Source organism: Rhinolophus ferrumequinum, chromosome 20 (assembly GCF_004115265.2).
Source record: "Rhinolophus ferrumequinum isolate MPI-CBG mRhiFer1 chromosome 20, mRhiFer1_v1.p, whole genome shotgun sequence".
Taxonomy (NCBI): Eukaryota; Metazoa; Chordata; class Mammalia; order Chiroptera; family Rhinolophidae; genus Rhinolophus; species Rhinolophus ferrumequinum.
The window spans coordinates 43,707,933-43,729,478 of record NC_046303.1 but is presented as its reverse complement, the minus strand read 5'-3'; the positions used below and the strand labels follow the sequence as shown (position 1 = coordinate 43,729,478).

At 34.9% G+C, this 21,546-nt stretch overlaps 1 protein-coding gene and 1 long non-coding RNA gene across 2 annotated transcripts in view; one reads left to right on the top strand and one right to left on the bottom strand.

Moving 5' to 3' along the window:
• Window positions 1-13,664, bottom strand: part of GNAT3 (G protein subunit alpha transducin 3) — a 46,931-nt gene extending 33,267 nt beyond the window's left edge. Inside the window, exons 1-2 of the mRNA XM_033088186.1 lie at window positions 13,408-13,664; window positions 3,727-3,769 (exon numbers count right to left, since the gene is read on the bottom strand). Coding sequence (XP_032944077.1) covers window positions 3,727-3,769; window positions 13,408-13,525 — 161 coding nt within the window. The 5' untranslated portion in view covers window positions 13,526-13,664. The remainder of the gene's footprint in view (window positions 1-3,726; window positions 3,770-13,407) is intronic.
• LOC117012186 (uncharacterized) overlaps window positions 1-21,546 on the top strand; it is a 147,816-nt gene that overhangs the window by 103,100 nt on the left and 23,170 nt on the right. The window lies entirely within an intron of this gene.

Sequence of the window (21,546 nt, the reverse complement as noted above, 5' to 3'; positions counted from 1 at the left end):
AAGAAATCCCAGTTCTTTGTTAAAATTGCAAATTTGTTCTAATTATGAAATTAAAATGGCAGCTACAAATAAACTTGGGGGGCATTTAGGTTTTGTTCCTGAAACAAGTTCTGATCCCTGTTCTTTCACCATAGGATAAGGAAACATCTATCACAAAGCAAAATGACAAAAGCAGACTTTAAAAAACCCAGTTGTAGTGGAACTTTAAGAAACATTGTTTCTCTAGGGGCTGCATAAATATATTTCAGTGAGGTAGAGCTCTCTACGTGCAAACTGATTCGTAGCTCTGTTCAAATTAATGAGTTTTCACTGGGCATTTTCGATAACATATTGCATTATGATGCACTGAAGAGAATGAAACAAATGAATGAACAAGTCCCTCCTCTTCAAAAACATACAGACCAGAGCTCCACAGTCCAATACAATAGCCACCGGGCACAGTACTTTGAATTAAGTAAAATTAAAAATTCAGTATCTCCATCATGTTAGCCAGATTTCAAGTGCTTAATAGACACATGTAGCCAGGAGCTACCATAGTGGAGAGTGCAGATATATAACCTTCTTATCGTCGCAGAAAGTTCAATTGGAGAGCCCTGGATTATAGGATTTCTGAGCAGTGTGATAATGCATAGCAATAACATCTGCATGTGGTACAATGAACTAGAAAAGAAAAAGTGATAAACTCTATTGGGAGCAGGTATCAGGGGTCAGCGGAGACTGCCTGGGAGCAGTGACGATCAGTTATTTTACAAGGATAAAAGTTATTTCTAATGAGTCAAAAGGAAGGGAAACATTTTAGGCAGAAGAATCAGTATGACCAAATATAATGCTCACAATGATCAAGCTTTTAATATGTGCCACACACTGTTTTAACTACTTTATTTGTCTAATATTCTCTTTTTTTTTTTTTTTTTTTCAATAAGCTCTTTAAAGGAGATAAAATTATCACCTACATTTTACAGGTAGGAAATGCAGGCATGGATGCCTAAAGCACTACCCCTAACTTATTCAGTTAGTGAGTGGTACAGCTGGGTAACAAATGCATTCTGATTTTAGAGCCCCTGATCTTAGCCACTAAGCTGTGCTGTTTTCCATAGTATACTAGTCCGTAGAACTACATAAATTCAGCATTTCTGAAGTGGAAAATCGGAAGGGGGAAATTATGGGGGACATTAGGTTGATGAGATAAGCAAGAGCGGAATTCTGAAATGTATTATGTACCATGGCAATGAGTTTGATATTGATAGTGTAAGAGTTCAATTCAGGAAAGAGATACATTCATTTTTTAAAGAGAACAGTTGGTGTGAAGAATGCAGTGGAAGGAAGAGAAGGGAGATAGAAGATACTGCATTAACCCAGGTCAGAAATGCTGAGGTTTTGAACTATGACAGTGAGTGACAATAAGGATAAATGACATATTTAGAGACATAATTTGTATACATGTGCCATAACTTGGTGAGATGGTGAGTGTTAGCATAACTATACCTAGATTTATTGCTTTAGAGGCTGACACTGCTGTAATTCACTTAGGGAAATAGAGGCCAGATGGGAAGATAAATTTAATGTTGTTTATTCTGATCTGGACCTAGCCATAAAATACAGAGGTAGATGTATCTGCTTCCCTAGTGTACACAAAGTGTGAGTTTGAAAGAAATACTCTGGATGGTCCTTTGAAGGTGATAGTAAAAATCATTGGACTCCAGCAGTTTTCATTTGATGAAGGTGTAAACAGAGAAGAACACTAGTACATTAGTGATGCCAATATTTAAGATGTAGTCAAAGAATCAGGGAGTAAAGCAGAGTTAGGAGGTGAAATGGGAGCGTCATCCTAGAAGCCAGGCTAAAGTGTTAAGAGGGAAAAGCCCAATGAACACTTCATAAGAAATGGCAATTAGGAGATTACAATTGATGTTTATAAGGGCAATTTCTGTGACCTGCTAGAGGCAAGAGTGATGGAAATGGAAAGAGTAATGCAAAATGGAAGTTTGAAGAGACCTGGTGTTGACTGTTCTTTACAGACTCTGAAAAAAGGAATAAGAGATGGGGCAGAACCAGGAGGCCAATTTTTTTTTAATAATAGAAGTCATACTTGCTCATTGTAGAAAATGTGAAAAGCCCAACAATATTCAAAACTAAGGTGCAATGTAACTTTAAATTTCACTATTGATAGTAAATTTCTGTGAACTTTGGTATATATTCTTCCATTTGAAAAACATTATTTATTTTGTCATAAAGATGTTTATGCAATTTTGTATCTTGGTTTTTTCAGTTAACATATGTATTTCCTTTCATTAAAACTTTCTTGTATACATATAACTTGTAATGAATGCAAAATATTGCAACTGAAAGGTAGATAATTCCTTAATTTGCTTGTGTTTTATTTTAATTTAGGGTATTTTATTCTATCTTGTATTTCATTATTTTAAATAAGACGGATATAAATCTCTGTGCATATATTTTCACATTTATATTATATTAGTTTTATACTTTTTCAAATTTAAATTATTTATCATTAAAAAAATCTCAGAAATTCATTTACAAGATCAACAATTATTTTCTCTCCTTACTGTGTATATTGCAAAACATATTTCTATAAGTTTGCTATAACATGATTTTACAAGTAGTAATGAGAAATATTCATTTCTTTTCTTACTGCATTTAACCTCATCAAGAATGAAGAGATAAAAAGGATAAGAGGGATTCAAGCATGATTATAACTTGAAGGAAAAGAACAGGCGCTCACAGTGGTCATGTGACAAGGCAATGAGAGACGGCTCGGGTGCCAGGATGGAGCTGAGCACCCGAAACCAGTAAGATCCGTGATCAGGAGAAAGGAGTTCTGCTCTTCAAAGACAGGAGAAAAGGTCAAACATTTAGTTACAGATATACGTGACAGAATTCAAGAGTAAGGCTTAAATATTGGTTGATATGAAAATCACATGACGTTATTACCCAGAAAGAAGAAAAAAGTAGTGGTTTAGATTATAAGTAGACAATTTCATCATTGACTAAGATCATTCCCTCATATAACATGTTCCTTGAACGTATAATTTAAAATAAGCTCAAAATGATTTTCTTCTCCTATGGCAACAACTGTCCTTGAAAATTCTCCAGCAGTGACAACCATAAGGTTTCACTTATTCACTTCCACTTATCAATTGCCATTTTATTCCCTTAGACGTTGCTTTCTTAAATTGTGGCACTTTTATGTTCATTATCTCTTCATTAAGAAAGTCAGGTCTTCTTATGTCATTATAAAGAGAAAAACGCAGAGAAATTAAATGCAAAAATAAACTTAAATCTAGGACAGTAATAAATTTAAATATGCATTTTATTCCCAGGTAGGCAAAATACTATTTAGTTTAAAAACATTATTTCCTTCTAAATTCAAAAGGATCATTGACACATTTTAAAATGTTTATGACTTATGACCAGAATATTAAAGCCCTATATTATAGGCAGGTTAATATATTTAAGACATAATTATTTTTAATATCCATCTTGCTAAGAGACAAATTTTAAAAGAAAAGTGGAAATTGTAATAACATTCATCTGTTATGCTTTCTGCTAAAAGATGGGAAGAATGTTTGCACAGGAATTGTGATAGCTCTGCTACCACCTCTGATTTAGACTATCAATCAGATTTCCCAAAAGTATTTATTTCAAGAAGGGTCAAATAGATAGAGAGACATCAGATATTAAACATTTAAAATAGTATGTACTTACTTCATTTGTTTGACGATAGTACTTTTTCCAGATTCTCCTGCTCCTGAACAAGAAAAATGGGAATGTTATCAACACACCAATTTCATATAGATATTAAAACATGTGGGTATCACTTTCTCATGGGTAAATCTTTAACAGACACCTCTCCTATCTAAAGAAGAAGAGTAATAATCTCTGTCAAGTCTTAAAAGGTATTAGGTGTCTACTTTCCAGGGTAGCAGAAGAACATAAAACCCCTCTATATTGTTAATAGATCCAGATGTAGGTTGGCCTCGAGGTAGAGTTTATATTTTAAAGCAAGAATTATATACCATCAGGAAAAAAAATCCTATTATATTTGAACATATTTTGGAAAGGTTATCTCCTGGGTTTGCAACCCAAGGAGAGGGTCCCAACTTTATTGTCTTTAGAGCACTCTCCTTCTCCCTGATGTCTATGCATATATCAGATTTGATTAAATAGCAACACACACAAACACACACACACACACACATCAAAAACTAGTCTATAACTTTTTATTCTCAGAGCTATCCAAAGCCTATTCTGATTGAAGGATGGGCTTTGTCTTCATCATCATGTTTATGTTGCTACAGAGGCATTTTCTCTTCTATTTATACAAAAGAAGGTTGCTGATTAACAGTAAGCAAACCTAAGCAGCCTACAGATCAGTTGTATTTTAAACAATAGGATGCATGCAATGGGATTCCAGAGGATTTATATAAGGATGTTTAAATTATTGATAGTATAAAGATGACTGCCATATGAAAAGAGACTAAAACTGAGTATTACTCGTGAGAGTGAAAATGAGAGAATTTGGTTAAAATTGGTACCATATGTAGGATATGGATAGAGTATAAAAACATACTTTTTAGTTTTTGCTTATTTATATGTCACAGCCATGTGACGGATGGGTTGGTGAAAGCAAATTCAGGCAACTTCTTGAAGTTTGAAAATTCTAGCTTTACTGACAACAGAAAAGCAGTGAGTCACACCGAAAGTTGGTAAAGCTTGATAGTACAAATTTGTTTACAAAACTTTTAGATAGAATCACCAATAAATCTAAAATACTGAGGAAAACTCAGTATTTTATAATTAATACAAAATCATATTTTTTAGAATGTGTCCTCAGGTTACAACTATCATTTAACAATAAAAATATGATATTGAAATACGATGTTGACCAAGGGCCTGATCTAAAATACCAATGAGTAATTTAGTGTCCTCATACTAATTTTTGTATCATTAAGAACAGCAAAAACTTGATATATTACTGGCAGTTCCAGAAATTGGGTCACAGGACATTTGCAAAGTTTCAGTGCGCCTGTTAGTTTTGGATAGTTTTCAAAACAGCACAAGTAAGCCAACTTTAAAATATCCCAGGAAATTTCCAAATTCAAGAAAACGAATAGACTTAGAAATATCTCTTGCCAGTATGGCAGACAACTGACTTGTTTTACCAAAACTAGTATGATTTTATGTAAGCAGAAGTAACATGAGTTTGGTAACCCTGAATCTCAGAATTTTCTTCACATTATGTCAAAATATATACTGAATCATTTAAATTTTTTTGATTCTCCTGACTACCCTATTTAAATTTTTTACCCCCCGTCATCTACTTTATCCTCCTTCCCCTACTCTACATTTTTTCCTTGCACTTCTCTTATTCTACAAACTTACAAATTGTTCATATATATATATATATATATATATATATATATATATATATATATTAATTTCCTATGCATCTTGTGTCAATGCAAGGTAAATTCCACAAGGCAGAAGTCTCTTCTGGTTTTTTTCACTGATGTATTTGAAGCACCTAGAAGAGTGCCTAATGGAATCTCAATGAATGAAATTAGGTCTTTAAACTCATACTTCAAAAATAACATTGTGTCCTCTGTATTATATGTCATTTTTTCCACAATGAAATAGTTCTTCCTGATTTGCAATATTTTCTCAAGTTGTGATGAAAGCTGTAATTACACTTAAATTTAATTCTACTTCACAGAAAAGTGTTCTGTCTCAAGCATGTCTAAATGTTATCTAATTTCTGCAGTTATCTGAAACATCTGTCCACTTTCTATGATATTGAGGAAATCAGAGTGGTGAAGCTATGGGAAATAATATTCATTGCCTAGTGATGATGTAGATTCTTCCTTTTGGGTAAACCACCAGCATACTTCTCTTTATGCTAGTGTGGTATATACCACAGAGTACAATTTGGCAGCAAAGTTGATGAGAACAAAATCAACCACAGCAGTTTGTTAACTTAATCACATTTTATTAATACATTCAAATACAAACTGACCGATTGAGCATAACCATCTCATTTAATAAATGTTGCTATGTCCAAGAATGAAACATTTGAGAATAAAATAAAAATCACATTAAAATGTCACCTCATCTGTTTTCATAAGACAACTGGCTATATTATTTTGCATCATTGAGCATTACTTGTTTGGGAGAATGGCAATAGCAAATCAATGAGCTTTGCATAACATCTTGGTTTTAGACAATTTGCTATTTTTCTCCAGGCTGTGAATTACTTTAAAAGAAAAGTTATCCAACAAGATTATAAAACTGTTCTTAGTAGTTTTTATTTTAAGCCCTCTAACAATAGAAGTGGACATTAGAAATGGTAGCATCACCCTACACAGGTGACATATTTGGAGACTATTTCACTTCTTCAAATATATGTTTTTTTTTTTTCAATTTTGCTATATGGAAAACTGCAGAGTTATAAGAATGTGAGAAGAAAGACAATGGGCCCAACAGGAACTCCAATATTTGTCACTGCAGGTGTATTTAGTGTTGTATTTTGTTCAATCAGAACGGAAATATTGGGGAAAATAACTTTGGAAAAATTGAGACGGAGAAAAGAATATGTCATCTCTATCAATTACATTTCCTTAAATAATATTATAATACTATGAGTTTTTAAATGAAGAGAAAGTAATTATGATCAATTTATTTAAATAAATTATCTACCTTGAAAATAACAAAAAAAAGAAGTTTGTAAAAGAATTTTTCCAGAATTATACCAGCATTGTGGACAAATACAGCATCAATTAAGAAACACTATAGACATATTAAACAATTCTAAATAATCACAACCAAATTTCATTATATTCATTCTGTACTATTGACTAGTCAAACATTTATCATAAATTTGGGGAAAAGGAACTTTTGACAGTGTCAGAGAATTAATGTACATTCAGATAGTCTTCTATACTTCATAAATATGCTCAATTGGTACTTACACTGGTGACACCTGGAAAGTTTCAAAAATTATTTCTGAGGCTAAAGGGTATATTATTAAATAATAATTCTTTATAGTTTAGCTGGTCATTCATGATGTGTCTCAGGTCGGCAGAATAATCAATCATTTCAAAATAGCTTAGAGTTTTTAATGAAACTATATATGAAATATTAATATTTCCTTTGGAAGACTTTATAAAAGGTTTCTGGATCATTCCTTGTTCTATGTACTGACTTCTGTCTTATATGTGAAGGTCCAGTATAGTCAACTACAGCAGTAACAGAAAAATTCCTGAAGAAAAGCCAATTTCCTCAAAATCTCACTTATTATTTGGAACTCTATTGCAAAGCTTTTTGAAAAATAAGTTTTGAGTCCCATTCTCACAATGATTCTAGGTCTTAGTTCACAGTAATCATTCCATTTTTGTAAGATCATGTTACAGTGCCAAATATAGACATCAAAATAGCACATTCGCATAGGCTGAGGGCATCCTGAAATAATTTCTTCCTTCCAAACTGTAATCATCACTAAAATTATTTTCTGGGTCAAGGGGTATCAAGGGACTTTAAGCAAACGATGCATTTATTTCTTTGAAGTAAATAATGTTTCAAATAATTAAATATTTAAATTTTACTTAATTCATACTTTAACACTTATAAATTGTTTTATTTTTAATTAAAATAAATTTTAAAATGAATAAATGAGGGGTTTTATTACACATTTTCAGTTGCAAATATCAAAAGCAATTTTAAAGCTACATGATACCTGGAACTGAACTTCAACTGAACACACTCAAGGCTGATTGCTCATTTGATACAACTGTTAAAATAAGTAAAATGAGAATCAACGTATTAACTTATTATCATGCAGAAGATTTTTTTGGAGGCAGTCTTAAAAATCACATAATGGTACAAGAAAGAAACCTTAGAAATCAATCAGCTTTGAACATCTCTTCATTCTAGCATGAGAAAAGTGTGTCTAATAGAGATTATGATACTCATCAAAAGTCCTGAATCTACTTTTAAACATAGAAACCATGTCTCCTGACTCCCCTATTACTGCTGTAATGCTGCTTTCTTTTTTAAGTATGCACGGGTAATGTCAATACAAATGATTGCAACACTTCAAAATAATTTTAAATTCACCATTTTTAAATTAACATGAAAGAAGGGTACTTTCACAGACATATTGGTATGCCACGTCTGCTTGTCATCTGTTGGTAGACTGCCGGCATGAAAGAGTCTTAAGGTAGTCTTTTTTGACCCAACTTAATTTTGTTCCACTTACTATTCCTCTCTTTCTTGGAGCAACAACAAAATTACGTCTCTTCCACATGACAACCTTTCAAATAGTTGAGAGTGAGGGTAGGAAAATGAGTAGGAAAAATACTCATGTTTTGGAATTAAATAAATACGGGCTTGCACTCATTTCTGACTCTGACTGGGTGTCTTGATCATATTTAATCTGAGTCAGTATCCTCTTTTATAAAATTGGGTTGTTAATATCTGCCTCTTAAGGTTTGGGAAGATTATATTACAGATATAAAATACCTAGAAATGCTCTAACATATAGTGAGCTCTCAACATTTCCTCATATATGAAGCACCCTCTCTTTTTTCTAAGAGACTTTTCAAGTATAAAATGCTCCGTTTTTTTTAATCTTTTCTTGTGGAACATGACTTTTAGACCACTTGTCCTCTGAACCACACTCTATGCAAGAGCCAATGTCCTGAAACATTGGTGCCGAAAATTTTGCTGTGGATATCAGATTTATCAAAAGCACTGATATTCTCATGTAGTGAGATAAGAACGCAACTTAGTCTGCCCTGATACTGGTACTTGTTTTTAAATACATTTTTCTTAATAGGGGCCATGATTAGTTTGCCTTCTTTATTTTTTCTTTGTAGCTTTATCACATTCTTTACTTATATTGGGTTTATAGTAATTAAATTTTTCTACTTTCTTTTTTTCACATCACCTCTTAGCAAGCAGATTATCTTACATATACCTGTGTATAATTGATTTTGAACCCTAATTAAACGTATCTGTTAAACTTCATTTTGCTCATTTGGGCCAAGAATATCTGCTAGCTGAGATCACTTGGAATTTTGACTTTATCTGTCAATATATCCTTCCAAACTGTGAATCTTAGTCAAATGTGAAGTGCTGCCTTATTCACCTTCACCCAAATCCCTGATAAAACATTGAAGAGAAGTAGGTCAACGGCAGGAAACTATGTCATTCCCATTAATCAACATAAGTCCTTGTTCACTGTCTGTAGTCAACAATGCTAAATGTTCCCCATTAAGTATGACAATTACTGAAGGTTTTTGTACATACTGTTTATCTGGTTAAGGGAACTGCCTTCTATTTATAGTTTTTTTGTTTCCTTTTTTTCTTATTAATTTCGAGTGCATAAAACAACACATAGTTATGATGATTATTTTTCTCCTTTAATTTGATAACATAATGAATAATATTAACTGATATTTTAATAATATTTCAACCAGGCATTCTTGGAATAACTCCCCCTGACCCTGTTGACTAGTTATCTCTACTTCGTTGTGCTACAAACATCACAAATTATTACTTCTTCCTTTCATTTCTTCCCCAACCTTAACTTTGTCTTGTATTTCACATAATGATGAGTAAAACAATCATTGTACCCAATTCTACCCTTAGTCATTTCTCTCACTTAATACCCACAAGTAGTCAGCCACCAAGTTTTGTTAATTTATTTTGTTTTGTTATTATTGGGGAATATTGGGAACAGCGCACTCCTTCAGGATGTCAAGTCATTCTTTCAATCTAGTTGTGGGGGGCGCAGCTCAGCTCCAACTCAAGTCATTGTTTTCAATTTAATTGTGGAGGGTGCAGCTCACTGGCCCATGTTGAACTCGAACTGGCGACCTTGGTGTCATGAGCACTGCACTCTAACCACTCAGCAACTGGCTGCCCACTGGTGGCTTAGCTCCAAGCCCAAGCTGCTGTTTTCAATCTAGTTGTGGAAGGTGCAGCTCACTGGCCCATGTGGGAATCGAACTGGCAACCTTGATGCTAAGAGCTCACACTCTAACCAACTGAGTCACCCGGTCACCCCAAGTTCTGTTAATTTTTTCTATGAACACCCCTCAAAAATTACTTCCAAACTTGTAATTTCTGCCTTAATTTATAATTTCATCAAGTATTTGCACAGTAGTAACAATTTTCTAATTGGCCTAACTATGTTTCATCATAAAATCTTTGTCTCATAGTGTAGCCACAATACTCTTTGACAAAAATATCCAAGTATTATCGTTCTCACTTATTCTTAGAACCCATCAATATCTTCCTACTGACTTAAAAAACAAATTCCTTAAGGGATGACATATATGGCTCTTTTCTGGCTCTATTTACACATGCCAAATGCATCTCTATGCTTTAATCACTATGAACAATTTACAGAAATCATTTAGATTCTGATTTTGTCATTCTTTCATAACTTCTTCATGCGCTTTTCTGTGCTAAGTATGCTGTGCTAGGTAAGAATTCAGTGAAGAGCAAGGAGAGACATGTTCTCTGTTTTCGTGGTCCTTATAATGCAGATCCTAATTTAAAATTGACACAGGTAACATTAAAAAAGGGCTTTGTGTTCCTGTAAACTAACTTGTGATGTTAGAAACTAAATTACCTTCTTGAGCTCTTATGTTCTTCTTCTCTAAATAATAAAAATAACAACATCGATTTCATCGGGTTTTCTTGTAGATTGAAAAAAAGTAGCAGAAACAGTGGAAAAAATGTGGGAAATATGAGATCCATTTTATCAAAGACTTTGCGACAGAAGGTCACAAAAAAGGAGCTAAGGAAGATTGAAACGCTGAGTTGATACAATGGAAAAGATATAACAGGGGATATCATAAAACATAAAGTTTGGAGATGAATGGGCAGCAAGATCAACTTGGAAAATTATTTTGAGTTCTCCCAAAGTGCAATCAAGTCACTGATAAATAATAGAAATTTGCAAATATGAATCAAGAACTGGGCAAAAGAAAGGATGTTAGAGTCATTCTAGAAGTGATAGTTAAGCCCTGAAATGAGGTCCCCAAGAGAGTATAAACTGAAAAATACAAAGCTTCAAAGACAAAACTCAGTGAGTGAAACCACTAATAAATGGAGAAAAGAAGCAAGCTTCAATGAAGTGGGGGAGTGAAGGGATGTGAAAAAGGAGAAGGTATTGCGGTGTTACAGGAGTTCAGAAAGAAAAGAGTCAAAATTGAATTGGAAGCTTTCAGAGCTCTGAAAGACACTTTTTTTTGTTTGTTTTGTTTTTAGTGGAGAGGAGAGTACAAAAGTTAGATCACAAGTAACTGATGTGAATGTAGAGTGTAAAAAAAATAGAAGCAGTGAGCATGGACTTCTTGGAGAAGTATTGGAATATAAAAACATTTTAAAAAATACACATATAAGATACACATGAATGCAGGGGGTTATGGAGTCAACGTTTTTTGGCTGATGCAGAGAGGATATATGCCAAGAAGAAAGACCTAGTAGAGAGGAATTTTGAAAATGGCAGAGACAAAACAATCCATAGAATAAAATTCATAAAATATGGAAGGTGTTAAAATGTATAGCACAAAGGCTGAAATTAGCCTTATATGCAAAAGGAATACCACAACTTCCTTAACACTAGTTGAAGTAGAAGAGAATAAATGCATGTTCAGTGAGATTTGGAGATGATTGATCATTCACCGTCTTTTACACAGGTTGTCATCTAGGCTGAGGTGGGATAGGAGGCGATTTTGGATGAAGGTGATGTTGGGATTGCAGACACAGCAGCCTTTTGGAGTATGTTAGTAGAAAACTAGGAATAAGTAAAATAATTATTGGCCTTGCTAAAGTTGAAAACAGAAATTTGTCAGCCAGGAAACTGAATTCATGAAATTGTGATTGTCTTGGGAAAGCAAAAGATGTAATAATACCAGTAATTATTCTTTTATATCTCTGATACCAAAAGTTAACCTTTCTTCTGACCTAACCTACCACTTTCATCTAAAAAAAAAAAAATGGTATTTGAGAATATGTATATTCTTTTGAAATTTTATTCAAACAGAGAGATTTTTAATGTATTTCATCACTACTCTTACACCATTGTTTTCAGCACGAGAGGGGCACAGAATGACTTTGCAGGAAATGCTTAGCTTTCCCTCTCACTTTTATTTGCTTTCTCTATGTCCACCTTACTTTCACTCTTGATCAAAGCCTCATAGAATGCTCTGGAGTTTTAGAGAAAGCGTATTTGCTGGTTTAATGAGAGCTGACCCCACCATCTCTCTAAGTTACCAACCTCCAGGTTGTCACTTTCGAGCGCTTTGGTCAAGTATGCAGCCACAGAACATGAGCATGAAGGGAGAGAACATGTTCCTTTGAGGAGCAAGTATAGGTAACCCCACAGTTAGCTTCTGAGACACTCTTGCCACTGGGAGCAAATTAGATGCAGCAAACGGACATTTAAAAAATGAGGCCTTTTTTTGTGTGAAATTTCACAATCCTGAAATTAAGTCCTTTCATGTATAACTAAGAGCAGGAGGGACACACACCTAGGATTAAATTAAAGCTATTGTTTTTAATAGGTCTTTATTTTTATTTTAAAAACGTATTTGTCTTCCAGTGACTGCCATATGTGAAATTTTTTTATGTTTAGAAAAATATGTGGCATAATGGTTATCTTCAATATTTCAATTCATTGAAAACTTATTGAATGCCTAGTTGTGGTAATATTGTGCTGAGTTTTAAGGGAATGAAAAGATAGAAGATGCACAATTCCTCATCTGAATGAATATATAATTATCCTAAAAGGATTTAAATGGAGTATTCTTCAAATATGCAGATAATATCACAGGTAGTATTCAGAAACGATAATAATATTATTAATATAATTTAAAGTACCTTATCATTACTTTTTAAATAACTTGAGACTAATTGGTTTTAACAGCACAATTACTTACATAACATATTAACTTGGATACCAAACAACTCAACATATTTCTGTTCAAACAAAATAACATAAATCTTTACAACTTGAAATTAAAGGATTGTTTTCAGTATTGAAAAGCTCCCATTCAAGAAATGATTAGGATGCAATAAAATAATAGATGTATATGTTTTCTCGTAATAGTAAGTTGTATTAGTGGCATAGGGAAATTGAGTCACCTGATAAATATTTGTTTCTCTGCTTAACAAAGAGCATGTAATAAAATATTGAACAAGAAAAGTAAATATTTATAAAGCGCACATAAAGTCTATTTAATTTCCAAACACCTTTTCATAATAAATATCTCATATGGTAATACACTTAAAATTAAAGTTTGAGAAAGTCAATACATCACAACTGAAGAAAACATCAGGATTTTGAAAGCAAAAGGGAAAAACAAAACAAAACATTACCTAATAACAGCAACTTGACAGTTCTTGCATCTCGCTCAGCATCTTCCTGAAGCTTTTTCTCCAGTTCTTTTGACCTTTTGGCTGACTCCTTGCTCTCTGAACTAATCCCGCTTCCCATCTTGTGTTGCTAGATACTTGTCAGTTTATTAGCTCAAACTTTTTCAGCTGTAGAGCTCCGTTCTGCTGTGAACGTAGGATGTAAGAGCCGTGCCCTGCTGAACTACTCAACAGCCCACCCACTCACTCGCTAAAATTCTGCTTTGACTAGGAGATGCTTTCTGAGCTGTCACCTGATCAAATTAAATGGCCACTTCTGGCACATCTTCAAAATCCTGCTCATCTTCCTTAAAGAATAGCATACAATAATGTAGACAGTTGTCAAAATTTGTACACTAAAGATAATCTGTAATGAATAGCTCAAAAGGAATATTTCACACTAATAGGCAACCTTTATGACTGATTTTAAGTTATTATAACTAAACAACAAGCTTACACCTGATCTTCAGATATTTGAGTCTTCAAATTATTCATATTGCTATCAGAATGTTTATATTAAATCATCCAAATTTATAGTCTGCCTATGCTTAGATTATGACTCAAAATTTTTAAGAATGTCTTAATATCTGTCAAGTAACCAGAAAACAACTAAAAAACAGAAATAGATGTAGTTCTTATATTTATACATATTGTTGTGTTGCCATAAACATAGAATTCAACCCAGAGTGATCTTAAATTATTAATTTGTGTTTCATAGGATCCATGTGTATAAAATGAGCTTTTACCGCTCATGAAAAAGTCAATCCATCAATGTTAATTGAGGACCCACTTGGTGTAGACACTGAACTGTGTTCAATATAGGTAGTGCATTAACCCTTTCGGGCCATTAAGCAACTGCTGTTGTGCTGGAAGTACTTTCATTGATTTGGTACCAAGGGAATAAAAAGCAATGTTTTTTGAAACAGTAGGTAATTTGGATCTTCCTGAAAAGTAAGAATAGTACATATATCCAAATATGTTTCGTTCATGCCTTTTAACTACCACAAGAGATATCATATACTTCTCAAAGATGTGCAAGCTTGGGGAGAGAGATTATGTTGTATATTTTTTTTGTTTATATGAAGCACAAAGCACTTATTAGGTAGTCAATCAATATTTTCCTTATAAACAGAGTTGGCTACCTGTGGCAACAGGCAAATCTTTCAATGTACATTTTGGGATCTGTGACTGTGCCTAACCAAGAAATTCTAGAATATAGTCTGTCCATCAGCATGTCAGTGCCGTTCTTCTTGTGGAATCATGTGCAAAATTTGAACAGGTGGGTTTTTGCATATTCATACAGGAAGGAAATAGGCTTTCAAATTAAATACATATTCCTGCTTTCTTTACTTTTTCACGTAAAATATTGAGCTTCAGGCACATAAGCATAGTCAAAACTTTGTAGATTTTATCCCTCCGAAGCCATGTTATGATAGTCTACAGGTGTGGAAATGTAGGTATGCAAGAGTTTGTGCAAATCATGTGGTATTGCTTTTACAATGCAAAGGGCCTGCCCCAAAGGAACGAGATTTGCACTGACTAGTTTATTTATACCCACCTATGAGCAGAGTTCTCTCTGACAGCAACCCAAAAGAACATAAACATGAAAATAAATCTTTTTGCCTATTGTTTTTATATCAAAATTGAATATACATAGCACCCTGAATATACAAGATTCTTGTGCATTCCATGGCAATTATGAATTGACTGGATACTGTTGGATGGGGACATTCACTGGCTTTAAAAGAGTATGCATTTTAGTAAGTGTTCCTAAGTGGGTTACTGGCTAAAACTGACCCACTCTTTCAGGATTAGCATACATTTTCTGATCTGCATAAAATTATAAACTTTCACTTTTCTGTGTAATCCAGAATGTTTAGTCATCAACTTTATGAGATTATTATGTGATATTTTTCATCAGTGACTAAAAAAATCTTGACATAAGATTCAAGATGTATCTATATATAAGGGAGGGAGTTTGTGGGGAACCAGAGAGAAAAGAAAGTCTTCTTTGTTAGCCCTCTCCCCTGGGTGCCTGGGACACAGCTGCACTAATGAGCTGGAGCTTTTAGTCCATGATGCTTCACTTAGGATTATAGCTTTCTGGACCTGAGAAAAAGATAAAATAATCAATTCTCTTAGAGTAGGGACAATATCTTATCAGCTTGGATGTCCTCCATAGTATTTGGCACAGTGCTAGCCACAGGAACAGTTAAAAAATTATCTCTTGCTGATGAATTGATAGAGACCGAGAGAACTTTTTTCTTCTTGTGCTACGAAGAGATTGACCATATGGTTAGAGTTTCTTCCCAAGATTCAGTGTCATACTTGGTCTACCTAAATACCTTAGAAATTTTATGGTGAATAATAAAAAAAAAAATCAATGAAAAAGCCCAATGTTAACCTGAAATGTCAATATATACAATAACAACTATTAGCCCAACATTTATGCTGTTTTTTTTCCTCAGCCTTAAAAATAACACCAGTACACACTCTTTCTATTGTTAAACCTTGTTCCATAGTGAGGAAAAATTGATAAAAGATGACAAGAGGAAAATTCGATGCTTTTTGTTCAGTTGAAAAACATGGCCATAAATTCTGTTTGTTCTTGAAAACAAGAAACAATCAAAGACACTGTCATGTTAGAGTTCCATATACTGACCAGCTAAAAGGGATAGATTGCCCTTTGTACACACACACACACACACACACACACACACACACACACGAAAAACCTATGCACACACAAAGAAGGCAGAAGACATTGTGTTGCAGGAGAAGCAGCATGGTGTTTTTATTTGGTTGTTTCTTTTCAAGGGGGGCGCAGCTCACAGTGATCCATGTGGGGATCGAACCGTCAACGTTGGTGATATTAGCACCATATTCTAACCAACTGAGCTAACGAGCCACCCTGCATCATGGTGTTTTAATCATTGAGAGTGACTTCTATAAACATTGTAGCTTTTTGTTTGTTTGTTTGTTTGTATCACAGCATAAGCCTGATTGGGAATATCTTTTTTTGGCACTAGATTGTGCAAGGAAGAAAAATTGACTTAAGGTAAAATACAGAGAATGAGACTTCAGGTCTAAGGGTCACTGAAATACCACAAGCCTGCATGGTGCAGGTAGTTTTTCTTCTTGCTATTTTGGGTCAGGGTCTCTGTGGAATTTTCAAAAATTGACATTAACCTTTCAAACATTTGAGTAATCACCATTTTAAATTTATAATTGAACACCTGACTTGAGATGACATGTAATTATGTCCCTCCTGCTTTTTGAGATTGAGATTTCAACCTACGTTTTTGGAAATATCTCTTTTGCCAGTATTACCTGGCTTCCTCAGTCATCAGGCTGGAATTCTCCTAAGCATGTGGCACGTGGCTGACTACAGTAAATGTCTCCAATGACTCAATTTCCTTCTGGAAATTGTCAATACAGGCTGCTTTCTGTATTATTCTTTATTTTGTTTTCATGTCTTAGAGGAGTTGTTGACTTCAGGCACTAGGTCCCTGGGTGGTTTCAGTCCTGACTGCCTTAGCAATGACCTTTACATCTTTGTATATTCCCATGAAAGTTGAGGCACACCCTCCCTCCTTTGCTAATGGTGCTCAAATGTGTATTTCTAGGAGCTCTATGCATGGTATTTCCTCCAGATACTTCATGTCTTTGGGGACTTCCTGAGAGAAGTCTTTGATCTTGAGGGAATAGGGCAAACAAAACTTGCCATTTCAAATTAGCACATTCAAATGGTGCAATAAATTTACAGTGCCAACATTAAGCAGCTCTTATGTCTTAAGAGGTAACACAAATATGTTATTATTATTTTTTTTTTATTATTCACTGGAGTTAAATTCTACCTTTACTTACATAGGCAGGATTCTTTTCAGTGCTCATGCCCTCTAGTTCTTCTTTTCTGTTGACAGGCTCTAAAGTGAGAGTACATAGAAGGAAATTCTGTTTATTGAAATAATTGGTGAATAGTGAGCGATTAATAAATATATGGTGTTTGACAACTCTTTGCTCCAACTTGGAAAAGCATGATTTTTCCTTCCCAAATCATTGAGTGTGTAAAAAATTACCTCTAGAATTGAAGGAATTCATTTATTCAGCAATTGATATATTCAACAATTGTATATACCAAGCATGGGAGATTCAGCAGTAAACAAAATAGATACATCCCCTCAAAGGACTTAAATTCTAGTATGTGAGTATGTAAAGTGTTCACACAAACAATAAACATGATAAATATTTAAAGTATGTAGAACTGTAGGTGGTAATGAATGCTAAGAAACAAAACAGAGAATGGATATAAGGGGTATGGGAGTGCTAGAGAAGATGTTAGAATTGTATATATGTCCAGGAAGACGGAACTGAAAAAGTCATTGTTTTAGATCGAGTTCCCTGAAACTGACTTTAATATAAAAAAACTGCATGCAGAGAGTTTATTGAAAAGTGTCCCTTGGAGCAGTCCATGTGAATGAGTGAGGGAAGTAATACTGCCAGATGGGGAAATGAGATTGCCATATAGCTGCAACAGAGCCCCAAAGCTGAGATAGTCCTTCATATATTTACTGAAATGAAGAAGAAAAACTGGACCAGTATATCCCCTTTAAGGATCGTTAAAAGCTGGGGACTGGATGGGGCAACATCAGAAGCTTCCATGTGATATTCTTCACTATGCTAACTATTACTACACAAGCCAAAAAAGCGATATGGGGATTCTTCCAATGATCATGTACATTCATTCCAATCATACATTTAAGGACTTGAGACATGACTACTGGCTGGGTCTGTGACTCCTTTGGATCTACTGTAATCTTGATGTGGTCTAGGATACCATTTATTACCTGGCTCCCATACGTCTCTAATTTAGCATGGGGTCATGAGGTTACTGCTGGTCCCCAAGTACCAAGGTCAACTCCGATTTCATAGAATATCTTTAGTAAATCTTCACTCTATGCATTTGTCACGGTATTGAAGATTTCTTCTTCATGAGGAACTTGCAGTAACTGGATTATGGCCCTGAGAGTAGCTCTGGTCTGGAAATAGGACAAAGGATCATGATATTTTTGATGTTATCCTCCTTATGACTACCTTGATGGACTTTTCTGGTTGTTTAAATCGAGGAATGCTTATGTTGCCTAAGCATTTATTTTGGCTTTAACTGAGTGTTTTATTAACTATTTCCAGAGGTCTCTGTATATCAGGCTCTTCTGGCTGTCACTTTGACCTTAACTTTCATTACAATATTACACCCACTTTGGTTCTTATCATTAAACGCTGGAACCTGGTCTCTATTATTTTGAGATCTTATCATTCCCATTGCTTTGAGGAAGCCTAGGTCTGTCATTGCATTTTCTATCATCAACCCTTGCCTAGAAAGCATGGTTTCAATAATGACGAAATCCTCTCTCACTAGTGCATTCCTTATTATTTGAATACATGAAAAGCTATTTGGTCATTTCCTAGAGTCTGATTGGTTTCTCAATCTATGATGCTAACTTCTCTGAGCCTTTTGCGGCTTTCGTTTACCATTTGCCATGGAACAACTCTATGTCAGGCTTCTAAGAGCCATTCTAGAAAATATGTTCATGCCATCTCCCAGGGTACCGACATCCTGTATCAAAGGAAAGGGCTTTCGTATGATACCTCTCCTTTATTCAATTTTATGTTTCACCTTGCTTTGATCAAGCACCATTAGAATCCAATGATTATATGTACTTTTCCAGATCCTGTAAGTACATACTTGTTAGTTCCTGTAGCTCTTTGGATATATGGGCTTTCTTCTGGTAGCAGGTCCAGAACTTCCCTGGCCAGGTTATGTCACAAGTAGATTATAGTTATTGACCAGGCCAGTGGAATATATTTTAGAAGGTGGGGAAGAAATCCAGGCCTGGCATGACAGAAAACTGAGAGGTTTATGAATATAAAACACTCAATCCCTGAGTTCAAATCATAATGAAATCTTAAGCACAGTAATAGGTTTTCTCGCCTGACCCTCTCACCTCTCTCTTTCAGTCTCCACAAAGTGGCTAAATATAGTTTCTTAAGCACCATTCAATAACCTCCATTGTTTTGGAGGCTTGACATTCTCATCTCTCTGCTATATGGATCCCATATACCCTTTTAGTCTCATATCTCAACACATTTCTATTAGTTCTATGCTGTTCAAGGCAAAATCTCCCAGGACTTTTCAATGTTCCTCAAAACAAACTTTTTGCTTTTATCTCTCTGTACCCTGACGTTGTTTCTATGTGAAGCATCATCATGAATCCCATACCTGTCCAGGAAATCAGGATTGTACTCGTTTTAAAACTGAAAATATGTGCTACGTAAATTAGAAAATTTCTTTCAGTAAAGTGCAAGTCAGCAGTAAGGATACTGGGTTTATGTTGTGTTGTGTGTTAACTCAATTTTGGTCAGATGCAAAATAGGTAAGATGCAGGTTGTCTTTCCTCTCTTTTAGCTTTAAAATATAATGCAAACCCAAACGTTTGCCATTATGGGTAGTAATGGACCATTGGCAGGAGGTAGAAATGGCTTTATTATCCACCATGGTGTTTGCCTAGAAAGGACAGCCAACATTACTGAATAATCACGGGCTTAATTTTATTTGACCTGAGACCAATGCCTTTAAAGAAAGTTCTGCTAATATACAGTAAGTGAAATCATTATTTTCACCAGCCTACCCCTTTTTGAGATCTTATTTCTTCTCCTATCTCTTGATATATTGTTCCTTAAAAGCTCAGAGGCCTCCCAGAATTTCCCATTTTCAAATGGCACACTTCCCCCAAACCCTCCCACCAAACAGAGCCTTGTCATTCAGATCTATTCTAACCTCTAAAGTTCAAACTAGAAAAGCTGTCTCAGTAAACGATGCAGAAGAATAGAAAGTCAAGTAGATCTCACTGAACTAAAGTCTCCCTCTCTAAAAATGGAGATATTAAAATCTACCTATTGTCACAAATTAATGAACTAACACACTAGAGAATGTTAGAACAGTGCCTTCCATATGGCAGTTTTAAAAAAGTGATACTCTTCCTGCTCCGGCTCCAAAGAGATGCTCTAATAGTATTCACCTAGGTAACCAGTGATAATTGCATCTCCAGCATGATTTTTATGCTGTGGGTGGTCTAATGGATATGTTTACTAGGATTTTCCATAGATATCCTGTGGAACAGGATATGTTGCAGATGCTGTGCCCAGCCACCCACACCCTCCTTCAGGACCAAAGAACTTACTCCCTTACTTGCTAGAATGTCCTGCCTGAATAGCTGTAAGCTGTCAGTTCTCTCCAGAAGTTTCCCTCAGCTGGAAATAGCTACCTCACCCGAGGTCATTCATCTCAAAGGAGGCTAGTCTGCATTCAATGACTGGTTCCTCAAGTAAGGACAAATCTGAAGGGCCTTCTCAGCTTCAGAGCTCCCTATGGGGTTGGCTAAGATCTTATTACTGCACTGTAGCCCAACTTCTCCCTCTGCCTAGTTCTGCTACTTCACTTTCCCCACAGATGTTGATCCTAGGAACACTCCCTAATGAACTTCCTTTCCAATAGTCTGTTTCAGAGTTGGCTTCCCAGGGATCGACACCAAGTAACATATCCCAAACCAAAACAGCCCACCACCACCACCACCACCACCACCAACACCAGCAGCACCACCACAACCACCAGCTATCCTGTGTCTCACACTGCATTTTGTGTGCTGAACAGTATCATTTTGACCCAAGCACCCAAAGCATCCTCATCCCTCACTATCACTTCATTCCCTCATCTGTGGAAGCAATCAGTCTATTCATTTTCTATAGCAGACTTTATTTTTTAAAGCAGTTTTAGGTTTATAGCAAAATTGAGCAGACGCTACAAACATTTTCCATATACCCTCAGCCCCATGCATGCACGGCTTCCCCACCAGAATGGTATATTTGTTTCAATTGATGAAACAAATGACATATTGACATGTCATTATCACTCAAAATCCATAGTTTACATTAGGATTCACAATTGGTATTGTATATTCTATGGATTTAGATAAACATATAACTTGTATCGGTCATTATACTGTCATATAGAATAGTTTCACTGCCCTAAAAATCCTCAGTGTT